This window comes from Vidua macroura, chromosome 18 (genome assembly GCF_024509145.1).
Source record: "Vidua macroura isolate BioBank_ID:100142 chromosome 18, ASM2450914v1, whole genome shotgun sequence".
NCBI classification, from domain to species: domain Eukaryota; kingdom Metazoa; phylum Chordata; class Aves; order Passeriformes; family Viduidae; genus Vidua; species Vidua macroura.
The window spans coordinates 11,729,994-11,746,540 of record NC_071588.1 but is presented as its reverse complement, the minus strand read 5'-3'; the positions used below and the strand labels follow the sequence as shown (position 1 = coordinate 11,746,540).

The window sequence follows — 16,547 nt, the reverse complement described above, 5'->3', positions numbered from 1 at the left end:
CAAAAACAAGAGTTCAAATATTTATTACTATTATTAGCTATAAATTCATAGTTGCTGGGCTGTAAATTGTATTCAGTCTGCATTGCCTGACACCCACTGACATCACTCAAATCATATGAAGCAAAATTTCAGAATACAGTACTACCTAAGATGTGTCATCACTACCTTTATTCCACAGCTGGGTTGTGTACTCTGCAGCCACCACATATCCTCCTGGAGTGCAGCCCCGGGGAAGGAGTTTTCCTCACCCATCCTGAGCTTTCCGTTCACAGTGAAAAGCATGCAACTGCCCCAGCCTTGCCTGTGCATTGGGCAGGGTCTCTATTTCTGCTTCCCTTCAGGGCACTGAGCTTCAGAAGATACCAAAGCAGCTCTCTGAGCACAACTTCTGCACCTTGAAGGGGCACAGCAAAGACACTGCTCCAGCTGTGGTTGTGTAAAAAGCAACAGAACCAAAGCAGTCCTGCTTTAGAGCACCCACAGATCTTCACACAACTGGGATATCTGGTACATTACTCAGCTGTAACTGAAATGCATCAAGTAGTTCATAAGCAGAAAAAGCAATCAAAACCCAGATGAAAACAATTTCAGCCTCATTTCTCCCTAAATTATGCATTTGGGCAGAGGGTAAAAACCAGAAAGCAGAAACAGATGTACAGTGCAAAGCTTACGTAAAAATTTTCATGTCCTCTGAACTCATCCAATCAACTGTTATCAGAGTACACTGTATGGGTATCTACTCTAGAAAAACACTGGATGTATTTCTAGCAAGGAACAACTTTAGACTCATTAGTGTAAATGACAAACAATTACGAAGCCATTTTAAATTATTTTACGTAAAAGTTCTGACTCCTATTATTTAAAATTGGCTACATGAAATTAAACTGACAACATTAAACCAGCAACTTGTGATTCACAGTAAAGCTATAATCCAACAGTAACTTTGAGTTTGTCTTGTAACATTTGAGTGTCATGAGATGCTCTCTCTTACTCTTTGATGATATTGGGTATAAAGAAAGGCTGGATTGCTTCAGCGAGCTTTTCTGCATACATTTCATATCTACCAGTCATCTGGAAAAGAAAAATCAAAGCTTCAGTTCTTTCAAGTAAGCTACAAAAGTACTTCAGTAGAAAATACCTCTATTCACTGGTTGGTTTTTCCTATGACAATATACGATTTAATTGTCCCAAACATCAAAACCATAATTCCCTCAAAATCAGTATCTCCAGTGCCTTAGCACAAACTTTTTTTATAAAAGAACTAGTATTATGTTGCCTAGGACTGTATTTCTATCCAAAAAAAGAAGTGTAGTTCCACCCTGAAAGTCAAACTTTTAAATGAACACCTTCCTGTTTTGCAGCTCTCCTTCAATGACAGTCATGAGCACTGACTTACTACTTATTATAGCTATTCTGGATAGCTGAATGTGAAAGGTGGACTTGCTTTCTTATGCATCAACAATTTTTTAAGTTATGTCAATGAAGGCAAAGGAGTGTCTCTGTAATTAGGGCTTCATGTCATGTCCTTGACAACCAAAGAGCCCTGCTGCCAGCAGTAAGTCTGCATATAAGCCACCAACAGTGTTGGGGTTACTGCTACTTCATCCGTTAATAATACAAAATCTCAGTGGTTTGGGCAACAGAGCAAGTGCTGGAAGTGCTGCAATACAGCACCTGATGTAATGCCACCATCCTCTTCTGAGTGCACAGCCCACAGCATTGGTTCTGAGAGAGGCAAATTACATCTTTATTTAATTTGTTTAACCCTTTTGCTGCTCTAAGTTTAGCAAAGACATTCTACTCAATGTCCCTTTCAGGCATCACTGGGTGCACACTGCAGATACCAGAGCAGGTTAAATAGCTTCCTACTCGCTGTTAAAGGTTTTCTGCAGTGGGTGAGAAAACCTGTGACCACTCTTCCTCATTCCCCTCAGCAAGAACTACCTCTCCCAACTGAGAGGAAAAGGAAACAGCTCTCCCCTGTCACATAAACAAAACCACAGCTGTGCTTTATGTGCTAAAACCCAACAATAGCACTCCACACCATCAACATGAAATGAAGGTGCTGAAAGCACAGGAGTTGACGACAACAAAAAATACACAATTCTACACAAATCAGCCAAAGGCCAGTGTTTTGCCTTTACTGTTTGTTTTTCCTAATCAATACAATTGCTTTTGTTCAGATACCCCTCCTAGGCTGGTAGAAGCAATGCTCCATGTGCTTCCTGACACACCAAGCCTCTACTCTGCAGTAAGGGCCTCAGACTCTTGTGGCAAAGCAAAATTAAATGCATGCCTGACTTAAAAAACTAAGAATCTCTCAGCACAACTTAATTTCATTATGGCAACAACCACATGCCTTCCATAGGCATCTGTAAATGCAACTCTGTTGCAGAAGATTATCTGAAATTACTTCTTGGTTTTAGTCTCTATGTATGGATTAGCAATATTACCAAAGAAATTAAGCTCTAGATAAGAAATTACTATTTTTTTAATTAGAAAGCTTATTCAGCATTTTAAATCCAGAGAGACTTTTCATTTTTATGTCAAACTGACATCAAAACATCTTGAATATTGCACCATTCTGTAATGCACAACAGGCAAACAAACCAGCTCTATAAAATAAATGTCTGCTTGCAGTAGCATGGTGTGCAATATTTGACACTCCTTGCAAATGGTTACTTGTTTTAGATACTAGGTGATCACAGAAGAACCTGCATATATTGTACAGCTGCTAGCCAAGTGTTCTGGTCTATTTTGTTAGAATTCAAATCATGCTGATCTTAAGAGTGACCAGGAAAAGGTTCTGGTCTTTAGCAGTACTGAGAACTGGAACAAGAGACCTGTCTCCACAGAAGCAAGCAAGATGTTTTCTTCATCAACAAAGCCTATTTCCAGAGCTGTCACTTATTTCCTTTTTTTGTTCCAACAGGATCTTTGTGTGGCCTGTTGTAAATTTGATCAGAATAAAAAAGGAACTAGAGTGTTGTTTGTTTAAAAAAAAAAAAAATTTGGTCACTCCACTAAATCGGTATATAATATAGCATCCCACATAGCTTGTACTGGCACAGCTGAAGGGTTAGCAAGCTGCTGTGCTGGGGCAGCCATTTCTTCAACCAGCACTGCTGCTGGACAAATTAAATCCAATTATGCCCTCTGTAAAGATGAACCAAATTAGCTTTACCTCAGAATACAAAAAAAAAAATAGTAATAAATAAGGTTTGTTAAAGCCATATGGAATGGCTTGCAGCTATCTTAATCTGATTTAGATAAATTCAAAAGTGTGTTAAGATGCTTCAGAGATGAATATATACAGTACACAGTTCCTTCTCTGTAGTTTCAACATATCCACAAATTCAAGAAGTTAACGTTGCAAGAATTTTGCCTTCAGAAAGTTCTCAGAAGCTTGTAGGTTTGGGTTTTCACTGAATATCACCAAAACTGACAATTAAAGCCTTTAAGAATATATAATAGTACCATGTTAGATAGATGCAATACCTGCCTCAGCTCAGCAACAAATGCCTATGTTCACTGCATAAGGAAAGCAAAACTCTTCCCCAGCAATCCTCAGAGCTGCTGGCAATCCACGGTAAGGTCCCGAGGCTAGGGTTTTCATTTGAAAGCTACTGGCCTAGTTTCCCTGAACTTAGCTACTTCTTTTCCAACTCTATTTATGCTTTTGGCCTCCATAACATCCTGTTAAATTACTTCAACAATTTAAGCTCTGAACTGCTAAAAAAATATATATAAAAGGCTGCATTTTAACTATTGGAACATCATAGAATCATTATCAAAGCTTGTTTGTTCTAATATTGTATTTCCTTTATAGTCAGGCTTACCTTAAAATTCCATTTGTCACTGACTTGCCTGCAGAGGTTTAGGTCCATCTCTGCCACCAGCAGCCCATCCTGAGTGCGAGAGAGCCCCGGGGTCCGGCTGCCGTCTGGCGCAGCTACGTAACTCGAGCCATAGAAATGGCCCAGCTCATGGTGTGCTTAGAGAGATTTTAAAAAGCATGTACTGCCATCTGCAAATAGGTATGCAACTTAGCATGCAGTGCCCCACAAAACCTGACTCTGTTTTTTGGGGACTCACTGTCCTTTAGGCAAGACAATCATCTTGAAGAGTCACAGCATGATCCTAAAATAACTGCAGTTTTGGCTAGTTATAATTTTCATGCATAGTACACCCTCAAATTATCAGGAAAATCTCCCTGCATTGACTTTCAAATAATGTACCATTATGTTTTCCCATTATCAAGTCTCTGGACTAAAGGCTTTGCTTTCATTGCTTTTTACTCAGCATTTAAATGAATTCCAATTGTCAAATCATACATTTTCAAAACAGCTGACAGAGATACACCCATTCTATTTTCAATAAAAGGTCAGAGGTGAAAACACTGGGATTTGAGGCACAGAAAAGATGTTATTTCATATTGCACAACTCTTGAGTTGTGCCAAAAATCAATCACATTTGTTGTACTACTAAGCCATGGATCCCACTGACCTTTCTCATGCAGCTGCTAAAAACACTTAGCTCCAAAACTGGCTAAAAAAGGCTCAGGAACACTCTGGATGGAGCCACAAGCAGCCACAGTTTTCACTGCACAAATTGCTGTGTTGCAACATATAAGTACATACAAGAAAATCTCATACTCCTCATTGATCGCTCTCTTTAACTTCCAGCAAATCTGGGAACTGGTAGCGAATGTGATTTCTGAACATACCTTTTCCACCATCTCCAGAAGTAAAGGCGTTTTTGTAGTACTCCTGTGAAATAAGAGGAATCCATAGGTGGCAGTATAATTCCGTTTCATTCAAGAAATCCTTGCTAGTCTATCATATTTTGGGAGTTTATATAAATCTACAAATATTTTTTTCTGGCACATGATCAGCACTGTCTGAAGGGAGTCATCAGAGAGGCCTAGTTTCTGTGATGGATAGAACACAAGGTCTTTTTGTATCACTGCCTGTTGTTCATACACTTTGGGGAACGTGCCTCGTATCCATTTCACAAGTTTAAAGAGGCAAAAGAGGAGATATTTAACCAAACATATCTTTTCGGATGACAAAAAAAGGCAAACGTTCACACAGCAGCAAGGAAAATTCTGGATTTTTGCAGGGAATCTAATTTTAAAAGTTTACACATAGCGTAATTGGACTAATCTGAAGGTAAGAATAACCTATTGCACGTGCTATTAAATTTCATTATAGAATTTTACAGTTCAGAAAGAGATAGTAGCTGTACAACAGCCACAAGTTGTGTACCGTTGACTTGAGGATATATTAATTTTTCACTCATTTTGGATAAAATACTGATTTCACCAGAGAAACCGGGAGAGTTAGCAAAAGGGCGGGTGCCTCTTACAAAGATTCAATTCAAGAACAGGAAACAGCTGCGACCAAAAAGCAGGCTGCCAGCAACAGAGGCAGCTCTCAATCTCTTCATCACTGTCCATCTTCAAATCACATCATAAACCCTAGTACAGTGGTTACCAGCAGGGGAACCCATGCATTCTAGTGCTAGCAGCCGCTGCCTCGAACAAACTCATGCTCCAAGCCCTGAGTGATGGAATGAAGCAAGGAAGATACGAACCGTTCCTACTCTGTTGATGGCACACGTGAAGCAGTGATTGGCTATGGCAGCGTTTCTGGCTTCGATCGGCCACAGCGCCTCGCTGCAACACACAGAGAGGAGCAGGTATTCATTAACTGTACACTCCAGTGCTAAATCTAGATTCTCACTGTCTCACACTGCACATTTTCTGTCAAAGAAGCCACAGTTAGCTTTTAGGAAATCAAGTCAGTTGGGTGCAATTAATGTTAATCTGCAGAAGATTAATCTCAAGGGACAGTTTGCACCAGTCCAGTCTGGTTCAAGAGGCCTGACAGCCATAAAATTGCCAACGGTTTAAAAAACAATTTCTCAGAAAAGGGTATCTCAGCTTGGTTCTAAAAACTGCAATTTCATACAACATTCCTAGGTGGACAGTGCAAGCTGGTAAAAAAAGTCTGAACATGACCACTACCTATTATATAGCAAAAATATTACATAAAAAAATCTAAACAAAGTCTCTGTTTTCAGAATACCAGCTGGATGCTGGTTAATGCTGTCTTAAAGACAGGAGACCTGCTGATGTACAGTAAAGTTCTGAAAGAGAATCAGTTACTGGGAGGAGACTGGGAGCCCAAAATTCCTGGTGGAGGAGAATGCAGGCTCCTTTTTGAAGGCAAAACAATGAGATTACATCAAGACCTCAGCAAGGTGTCTTTAAGGCCTCAGTGCAGGGCTCAGAGGTTCAGTTAACCCAGAAAGGAAGCAATGGCACAAATCATTTTGTATTTTACCTGAGTGTCCCTATAGTGGCTGAAGGGTTAAAGATGATCTCTGCTCCATTCATGCTATACATGAGCCAGTTCAGAGGGTGGTGGCGCCCATAGCAGATGTTCACAGCAATTGTCCCAAACTGTGTCTGAAACACTGGGTGTCCTGTATTTCCTTCCATATAGTAAGTAGACTACAAACAAACAAAAGAAAAAACAAAGGAAAAAGTCCAACCAAACAACAAAACCCACAAAGGCAGACTTCTTAAAAAAGTGCAAAGAAGTAACTCCACCTAAAAAAGATTTTTAATCTGTAGATAGAAAGCTGGGGATAATATGATGAGATTTACAAAATCACTTAGGCAGTAGAAAAGATGAATACAGAAATGCCAAGGCAGCAGCAGGAGCCTGTATTCACTGAAATTACACTCTTTTATTTCCTTTCAAGCAGAGGAACTTTGTTTTATGCAGCAGGCAGTGCACTTCCAAAACGTGCTGCTTTCTGAAAGTACCATCACCAGGTTTAGACAGGGACAAAGACAGTGATGAAGACCCGAAGATAAGGACAAAAACACGCCACCCAACACCCCTTATACAGAACTGAGGATCCCAAGGAAGCACGCAAGTTGCAGTGGCCAGGCTGATTCCTGACAGCATCCTTTGGTGCTGATCAGAGACAGAAGAGCAAGGGACACAATCCACATCCTAATCCACCAGGACATGTCTCTCATCACAGATGGAAGGTATTCTGTACCCCATTTTATTGAAATGATCTGTTCCTTGTAACCACCACTGCCATTGGTCCTGAAGGAAGTAGAAACACCTGAGGCCCAAAGCAAGCAGGTACAGCTGGGGAACAAACCTGGGCCTCCTGTAAGTGTGGGCCAATGGCATGATAGACACAGGAGGGTCACCTTCTGAAACCAAGGGCTACAGGTTCAGTATGTCCAGTAAAATAATCATCTCATGTTTCTTATTTATTATCAGTTCTCATGAAATTGCACAGTCCCTTGGGCACTGATTTGATCTCCTTTCATGTCTGTAGACAGCAGACCACATGGTGGGTGCTCACACAAATCTTTTTCAAAACAATTCTGCTGAATGAATATATTTCCATTTTTTTTCCTATTCTTAATTTCTTTTCTTACAACAGCAGAAGAAAAACAAGACTGCTGTTGCTTCAGGGAATTCATCAGTTCCTATTTCTTTATTTCACACCAGAGGTCACAATCCTCTCCACAGCAATAAAGTGTGATGTCTCAAGAAGGATTGATTTTTGTTTATAAGGCCTCCCACACATGGCTGAATAGGCCACAGACCAACCTCTTTGCCCTTTCCATTTAGTTCTTACTCATTCAACGGGCACGATTTTAACAAGGCTCCTTTCCCATCTGCCCTACAGAGACAACCCACATGAAATAATTTCAAATTCGATATTTCCCTGAGGTTTAACTTTGTTGATAAAGAAAACAACATTAAAGTAACACAGATGAATATAATCCTTTCCTGTAGCCTGGGTGGTTTCTGAAGTTGCTTTATCAGAATTGTTCAGCTCAGAAAAGTGGATTTAATGCTTTGCTAACAAAGCCAGCTGAAGACAGTGCTGTCTTGGGCAAGCACTACTTGATTCTGTAACAAGTAGATACAAGAAGAAATGCCAGATCATTATAGTATATCTGGAAGTTATAAACAGATAGTTTTGTAGTAATTCTGGCCTTTAGGATTCTAAGAACTAACTTCTTTTAGCAACTATGCAAAACTCTTAGGGAAACTCTATTTATACTTCACATGAGAAAGTAAGAATACTTTCTTTTTTTAGGTGTCTCTCATTACAGTTTCATAGCTGGAAACAATTAGTTTCTTGGAATCTGTTGATTCTCCACTAAACACTGTCAGGAAAACTGAAAAACATCATATTTGAGCACAAGCAACAGGAATTTATTTTTTGTTGGATTACATAAAGAATAAATTTGAAAATGTGGAAAGTAACCAATGGATTTCTTAGCTACTATTTTTGCTAGCTAAAGGACAGAGCTGATAAAATAATAGTAAGAATCAGAATGATTGTTAAAAATACAAGGTAAGACTGGTGACTGACAGACTGTGCCAGAAATTCATTGTGTAGAACTCTATTAACAGCCTCCTCTGGAGAAACTCAAACCAGCCTGATCAAGTCTGGGAGCAAGGTCAAAACTTCCAGAGGTCTTTGAACACAAAGTTTTGAGACCCAAAATAACTTTTTACATTAACAAAAAAGCACTTTAGGTTCAGAAGCCTCAGTTTGATGACTGGAGCAGTCATACAGGGAACAAAAGCAACTGCAGGTATACAGCAGCCTCCAGTGCTTAGCAGAAATGCCTCTGTTAATTACTCACTTTAGCTGACAAGGAGAGATTTAGTTAGGTAAGACAATGTATTTTTAGAATTCAGTTAATTTTTAATCCTGATCTTTCTGCTTGTGATATTTCTTTGGATGGATAAACACATTTCAGATCTACCAGTCATTGCCTTTACTGCCAGTTCAGTTTCTGATTCTGGAAGATGGCCCAAAACCTGCTGGGGGCTTCAGCTGCAATAATGCCATTAGTGAACAGAAGATGCCATAAACCAGCTATTCAGTCAGAGGCACAATGAATTCAGGGACTCTGCTTGAATAAGCACAAGCAAAAGAACTGTCATTTCCAAGACAACCTCACAGAGAAACAGAGAAAGGCTGTAAGTAATGCTCAAGAAACAATTACCCTGCAAATTAAAGTAAGTTCAATGTGCACACATGACAAAACTACCCAAGCCAATCATGCACAACAAACATAACACAGCTGTAACTTAAACAATCCTTTTAATGGATACTTGATACCTTTGAAGTTTCACTGGGCCAAGGAAGAGCACCTAACAAGATTCAATGTTATTTTTCCTTTAAGACTCATCACTCTCACTAAAGTTATTCCTTCTTGATAAATTAACTATGGCTTCATCTCAGAAAAACTGATTCAACAGTAAGTGAACCACATTTTTTAGAAACACATTGCATTTCCTGCCACTGTGACTCTGATACAACACGTGCTGGCACAAACAAGAGCTGCAAGGTAAGACTAACTTGATTGTCACAATACTGCATCTTACCTCATTGAAATCTCCAACCCTTGGAATGTGATTTTTCCTACTTTTGCCAAGGAGTGCTCCAGAATTAGAAATGACTACTGCAGTATTCCACAGAATTCCACCATGCAGTTCATCTCGCTCCAGGATTGGAGACACCACAACCATATTGTACTTCTTTGCAAGCTGCACAAATGAACACAATTCCTTTATCAGACACCAGCCTGCAGTACCCCAGAATGACAGACACCACAGGCAGCTGGAAACAGTTAATTAAAAGGTAAAACAGCATTACATGCTAACTAGAAATGTTAAATAACACAGGTACGAGTGAGAAATACAGCAAATTCTGCCTGCCAGTTCACTGGTATATTGTCTTTTCCTTCAAGTGATGTCAGTTGGTCTTTATTTTGCTTGCTTGGTTGGTTTTTTACCTCTTGACAGAATTTTGTTGTTGGCCCATCCTCTGCTGACTCAGCAAATTCAGTCCAAGGAAGTTTCTCTCTTGTACAAAAAGCAAAGGGCATGGCTGGAAAACACCAAAGCAAGGCAAAATGTACAAAAATGTTCATGTCACTCAAGAAATATATGATATTTGCATGAATACAGATTAAAAAAATTAAACAATTAAGAATGATTCAACTGTTTTCCTTCAACTGTTAAAGGCAAAAGCTATTTAAAAATATTTTTAGTGAGGGCAAGGAGTTTTGAGCTCAGAGAGGGCAAACCAGAAGAAAATGGATGTATTTAGTGAAGTCTCAGCAGGGGTAAAAAGACAATATACCCCAGTCACTGGGGTACACTGTGAACAACCTGTTTTCACAAACATCTCATGGGCCTTCACTTGCCCATGAAATTGAAAAGTTTTGCTTCTATTAAGCCTCAAACACCCCATGTTAATTAAAAACAGATTTTTAACAATTAATACCAGTCTAGAAGAAACCCCCAAAGTTTTAGGAGAAAATAAAAAGAGGAAAGGATCATAAAGGATGCCAGGAAGGAGCTCCAAATATGATACAGCAGTCTTCAATGCAACAGACCCCTCATATCTCTTCCATACAGTTCTGCTACCTCAGACTCTTTGGGTTTTCCTTGTTCCTTTAGGAAGCAAATCACTACAGTCAATTGTTGTATCTTGGAAGATTTCTACTGTTCACTTACAGGACACCTGTTAAAATAGAGGGCACTTGACATCTGACATCTAGAGGGAACCACAAGATACTCACTCCACGCCTCCTGGAAACACACAATGTTGACGCCACACATTGCAGCCACTCCCACTATCTCCTCGATGCGCCTGTGCAGAGCAGCCACCTGATTGTGAGAAATGTCACACCATTAAAAAAGCCACTTCTAACTCACCTCTGTGTCAGCTGCCTGGTTTTGCACCCTTTGTTCACATGGAGTTTATCTTGTTCTATGCTTAGTGCCATTGCTTTCAGGGGGAGTAACTCGAGGTATCATTCCTGAACACTGATAACAAAGTCAGATACAGATTTTTAAAAGCATTTAGATACTGAAAATAGAGAACGTATTCCAATGGGATTCTAATTCCATGGTTGCAACATTTATATTGCTGGAAATTCACTGCTCTCTGACTTGCAAAAAGCTGAAAATCTAAACAGAATCAACAGAAACTATAATTTTGCTGCCCATTGTAAATCTACAGGATGATGTTAAGCCCTCTAAGAGCTAAGTAATTATTACCAAGAAAAATCCTCAACGTATTTATTAATGAGTTTTATAGAGTATTCTACATAAACATAAGCATAGGTGTAGTACTTTGCATTGCTACTTTCAGGTTTAAAAAAAAAAAAAAAAGACAAGACTGCAGTGACCTATGAGATCAAAAATTGTATATTGATTTACAGAAATAGTTAACTAGTTATTTGTAAAGTAAAATCATTAATATAGCTGGTACTTTATTCAACAGCTGTTATAAAGAATCCACAAACTTGATCCATTTACTGAATTAATGACTTGCATCTGTGATAGGTAATCTTTCCAAAACAAATTACTTCAGAAATGTTCTGTCCTGTCACAGTACAAAACTACTACTCCAGGAGATTTTATACATGCAGTATTTTCTTTTCCTTTTTAAAAGCTACTCTCAGGAGACTATTTCTCTATGTTTGCCACTTCAGTGCTGCTGTGTCCAAGATATTAAGAGATGATGGTTTCAGAATAATTAATGTTGGAATAGACCTCTAAGATCATCAACCAAGTCCAACCATTAACCCAGCACTGCCAAGTCACCACTAAACCATGTTATCTTGTAATAAGATTTCACTCACTGCTGTACAAAGAATAATGAACACAGCTTTATTAATCTGTTTCCTCTAATGGATTTTCCTGTAATGGAACATTTCTCAATTAAAACAAGAACTGCACCTGTGGTTTCCACTGGTTGCCATCCCTTTTGATTTTGTGTAAATGATTTTGTGTCTCATCTTAGAGGCAAAGGATTTTCATGTATAAAATGAGCTACTAAATATTTAGCTTTGGAAAAACTGCAAGCAGGTTGGGTGTGCTAGGTAAACACAAGATGTTTCTGAGAAACAATGAAACCAAAAGTGTCACTCAAATTTCTTACAGGATGCTCTACTGCAGTAGTGATGGCTCCTGTACAGCCAGAAAATCATTAGACATTTCATGATATAGCTCCTAAAATCAACAACTGAACTGTGTTGTGTCTCAATCGAGCAGAAGAGGAGATAGAAACAGCCCCAGTCCCAGTCTGTGTACCTGGACTGCCACTGCTGTGTCTGTGGGAAGAGGAATTTTATTCTGTATCAGTCCCACTCGAACAATACGTGGCCTTCTCAACTGCTCCAAAGCAGCTTCAAATCCATAGCCCTGTAGTTCAAAATCTCTTTCCTGAGCTGCTGACAGTGCAGCAGTTGGCAAATCAAGTTTTCTGGATTGAACAAGAAACAAAGACATTTCAAGATGAGATGTTCTCTTTTTCTGCTCTGAATGCAATGGACCAAGGGGACGACAATTCTGCCTAACCCTGCAGAGACACCCAAGCTCCCATGCCCAGCACTCATCCACCAGCCACGGCACAGGCAGTGACCAGCTCTTGTGCTATCTCACCGTTCACCCATCGCCCACCATCCCCCGTCATTCCCAGACACTAACACCTTGCTGCAGAAATCAAGGAGCACGCAAACTTCCACCTGCCATACCTGGATTACAGACACTTTCCCTCCCATGTCTTTTCCTCAAGTTTAATCCCTACTTTTCAGGCTCCATCACCCCGCTATCACTATTCCCGTCAGGTCTTCCATCCCTGTCCGTCATCTTCTCACACTGCCCTGCTCCCTACACCTGGATCACCTTTAAAATACCCCAGTCACCTCACTGCAGTACCACAAGCCCTACTTTTCCTTTTTCCCCTCAGCCCAGCCCTGTGTCTTGCACACCCGCCCTCACACTGCCTCCTTCCCCTCACCCCCGGGCTGGCATCCCCGCGGAGCCCGAGGAGAGGAGCGACGGAAACCCGCAGAGCGGGGGGCGAGCCTGTTCTGGTGGCACACCTGGCCTCGCCCCCATAGAGGATCCGCTTCACCTCGGCGAGTTCCCCGGGCGGGATGTGCCGCTCCAGGCACGACTCCAGCGACTCCAGCGCCGCCGCCATGGCGGAGGGCGAGCGCGCGCAGCCCCTCAGCCGCTCGGTGGCCCCCTGGACTTTGCCCCGGGCGGCCCCGTCGGGCACGCCCCGCTCCCCTCACGGGTTTTGGCGGGACGGTCCCGGTGCCCTCAGGGACGGGCGTGCGCCATTGCCGGGCCCTCGGCGCTGCGGGAGCGGGTGCGGCCACAGAGGGGCAGGGAGAGATCGCGACTCGTAAATGCTCGTGGTGGAAAAGAATCGCAAAAGTCGGAGAGTCCGCAAAAAGTCACTTGGCGTGGAAATCCGCGTGTTGGTCCCTGACCTACTGTATGAACACAGAGTAGAAAGAGAGAAAAAGGGGTAAAGATAGGGAAAAAGAGGGAAGGGGAAGGGGAAGGAGAAGAGAAGAAGAAGGGAATGAAGAGAAAAGAAGGAGAGGAGGAAGGAAAGGAGAGGTAAGGAAAGGAAAAATATCACCAGCCTTGGTTCCATCGATCCAGCTGATGGGATATCAAGGGGATGTGGCTGTTCCTGGCTATTTGCCACTTCTGGACCAACTCTTGTACTTCAGATGTAACTCATCTAGAAGCAGAACACCTTTAGGAGTTTTTTCTAATGATACCCGTCCAGCAAAAAGGCTCGGAAATAAGTCATAAAATGGCAGTGGTTCTCAGGGATATGTGTGTGTCCATTGAAGTTGCATTAAAACCAAACAGGGCCAATAATAATTAACTTTGAGTTTAACATGGATTTTGAGGCCAATTATAATTGGAAATCCATCCCAAAACCAGACTTAATGTCAGATAAAGGATTGAACCAATTAAGACCTTGATCTGGGACAAAATAAAAGTGCATCAAATAAAGGACATCTTGCAGGTCCAAGGCAGACACGCTGTTTAAAGCAGTTATTCCCACTGAACCACTGGCCATGCCTTCTGCTTCAAAACACACAGAAGTTCACAACATAGCAACCGGGTTTCTCATTCGAGTGGAACACGAAGTCCAGGGATGGCTACACTTCTCTAAATATATCCCACTGAGTTTAAGCACTGCTTTATGTATCTGCTGGAGGATGTAACAACTTTCATCACTTAGCATTTGCAGTTGTTAGGTATTTTGAGTTAAATATTAAGCCTTTTAGACTAAATTAAAAAAAAAAAAAAGAATGTCAGGGAGAGAGTGTCTAATATTTAACTTTAGTCAGAAAGTGTCCAGGAGTAGTCTGGTTTTATCAAGGCATTTGGAGACACGTGATTCTTTCTTTCTAATTCACCCTTTTTAACCAAAAAAGTTTCAGTGAAATTACTTTTCTTTCCCAAACTTGTTTCTGAAAGGTGATAATAAGCAGTGACTGATACATACATTAGATTTTTCATCTGATGATCCTGATTTTCTTTAATGGGCAATTTTAAAGGTACCTATCTGTAACATTTTGTTCTGTTCATGGCTGGCAGATCTTTAAGCATTGCAGGGAGGGAGATCAATGAAAAAATAGGGGGGAAATGAGGGGGCCAAGTAAGTTCATTTCCGTATCAGCATAGCCAGGATGTCAACAGATAAAGCATTTCTGGAGGATTCATAGAAACAAACAGAAGGGCCTGGGTTTCTCTGGGAACTGTTCAAGTTCTTTTCTGCCTGGACTGCAAATTAAAGGGAAAAACAGCAGGTCTATTTTGTATCCAGCTCCTGAAGAAGGTCACATAACTGAACTTTTCTCTTCAAGTTCTATTCTTAGTTTGAACTTTCACTGACTTCTCTATTGGTGCCTTGTTTATTTGTAATTTAGTAAATTGTACTACATGTAGGAAATGGACCTCATGGCAATAAAACTGAAGCCCCTGAAAAGAATACTTAGGAACAGTGGAGACCTGAGAAAACAGAACATTTCCTGTGCACTGTATCAACCATCCTGCAACAACGTGGTGAGGTCCAGACTGCATGAATAGGAAATGACAAGCCTAGAATTACTAATAATGATGAAAGGAGACCAGGCAATTCCATAGGGACTGTGTGTATATAAAGGTATAACTCCAGCCAACACAATAAACCTTCAAAGCACGAAATGTTAATGTTGAGCAGGAAAGTAACCTAATAAAGGAAGATGCCTTCCATATACCAGACAAAGCATATTAGAGGGCTTGGATTTAAGTCTGAATGTTCTACCTCGGTAATTGCAATTATCTGTTAAGTAGGATGCTTGAATCCAGATCCCAGTTCTGATTCTGACTTCTTCAAACCTCTGTATTTAAACTTCTTCCCAGTTCTGCATTACCTGGACCAAGTAATTGTTTTGGGAAACAGCTGAAGCTTTTGGTATGAACCCAAACTGTAATAACTGATTTAGAGGAAAATAAGTATTTTATGGAACAAAAGCACTTCAAAACGAGGGAAAATTCCTGCAAAACAGTTCTGAAGTGCACATGCTTTTCATCTCCATTGCCCTCAGTCAGGGTGGTCCATAAAGTCGGGTGTAGAAGTCAAGACCACACAGTGCAGGCTGTACAGAAACAGTTCTCGTGTGTTTCTGTGCTGAAACCCTGTGTTGCACAGACACTGCCGCAGAGCTAAAACTGGGCTTTGGTAGTGCTGGTCCACAACTCTGTGCTGCAACTGTTCCCAAGAGTTCCTGTAAAACCCCACAATAGCACCCTGGCATTAGTCAGAAGCACCCTGGAGAATGAATTTAAGAGCCAAATATCTGGAGTTCAGGCTAAAATTGGGAAAGACCCAAGAAAAGATTTAAACAAACAAAGTCTTTCTGCTGTAGCCCAAGATAGGAGGAAAGGCTGAACAGCATCACAAACCAGTGCTCATAGGGAGGATTAGAGGCAGCATTTCTGTCTGTCCTTCCTGAGGCAGTAGCAGTATAAGTACTCCCTCTGAAACACCCAGCTTCTTACAAACACTGCTACTATCATCATGTGAATCATGTTTCTGACACTTCCTTTGCGTGTCAGTCCTTGAAATTGGTCACACAGAGTTCCCCAGAGCAGCTAAATAAATTAATATCTCATGTCCCTAATCCAGTACCTGCCTCAGATATCCCCAGTGTCATGCTGCTGGTCATTAACACCTATCAAGGGATTTGGGTGGACACAGATGTGTCCTGCAAGGGCACATGGTGTTGGTGCTCTATCTAAGCTTGCTTTTTTAATGCTGCAATACCCTTTAAAATTATCTTCTACAATGTCCTCTTCCAGTGGCCACAAAATAAAGTACTGAATTCTACTGCAATCAGATCTTTGCTTCACCTCAAATACAAATTCCCTTGCTTCATGTGGAAATATAACACAATTATCTCAAAACACACCTGATTCAAAACATTTCAAGTGTAAGAGACAGGCAGTGAAGGGGAATTAGCATAATAGAAGTGTAGGAGAGGAGAAGGTCTAAAATATAGAGGGAAGATAAAACACTAGCTTCAGGCTCCTTGATACACAGCTAAAAGAAGGGAGTTGGTAGCCTTCCTGTCTCCTGCTTTGGTTTAAGGGTGCTGTGATGCAGGAAAAACA

General features: G+C 40.8%; 1 protein-coding gene across 1 annotated transcript; it reads right to left on the bottom strand.

Moving 5' to 3' along the window:
• Positions 1-7: 7 nt before the first annotated feature.
• On the bottom strand, positions 8-13,113 carry UPB1 (beta-ureidopropionase 1). The gene is made up of 10 exons (XM_053993719.1): positions 12,962-13,113; positions 12,168-12,339; positions 10,649-10,736; positions 9,857-9,951; positions 9,447-9,608; positions 6,348-6,517; positions 5,596-5,677; positions 4,727-4,769; positions 3,840-3,994; positions 8-1,071 (listed from the first exon to the last, which is right to left on the bottom strand). Exons 1-10 carry the CDS (start codon positions 13,060-13,062, stop codon positions 988-990), a joined length of 1,152 nt encoding a protein of 383 aa, XP_053849694.1. The 5' UTR covers positions 13,063-13,113; the 3' UTR covers positions 8-987.
• Between the last annotated feature and the right edge of the window lie 3,434 nt (positions 13,114-16,547).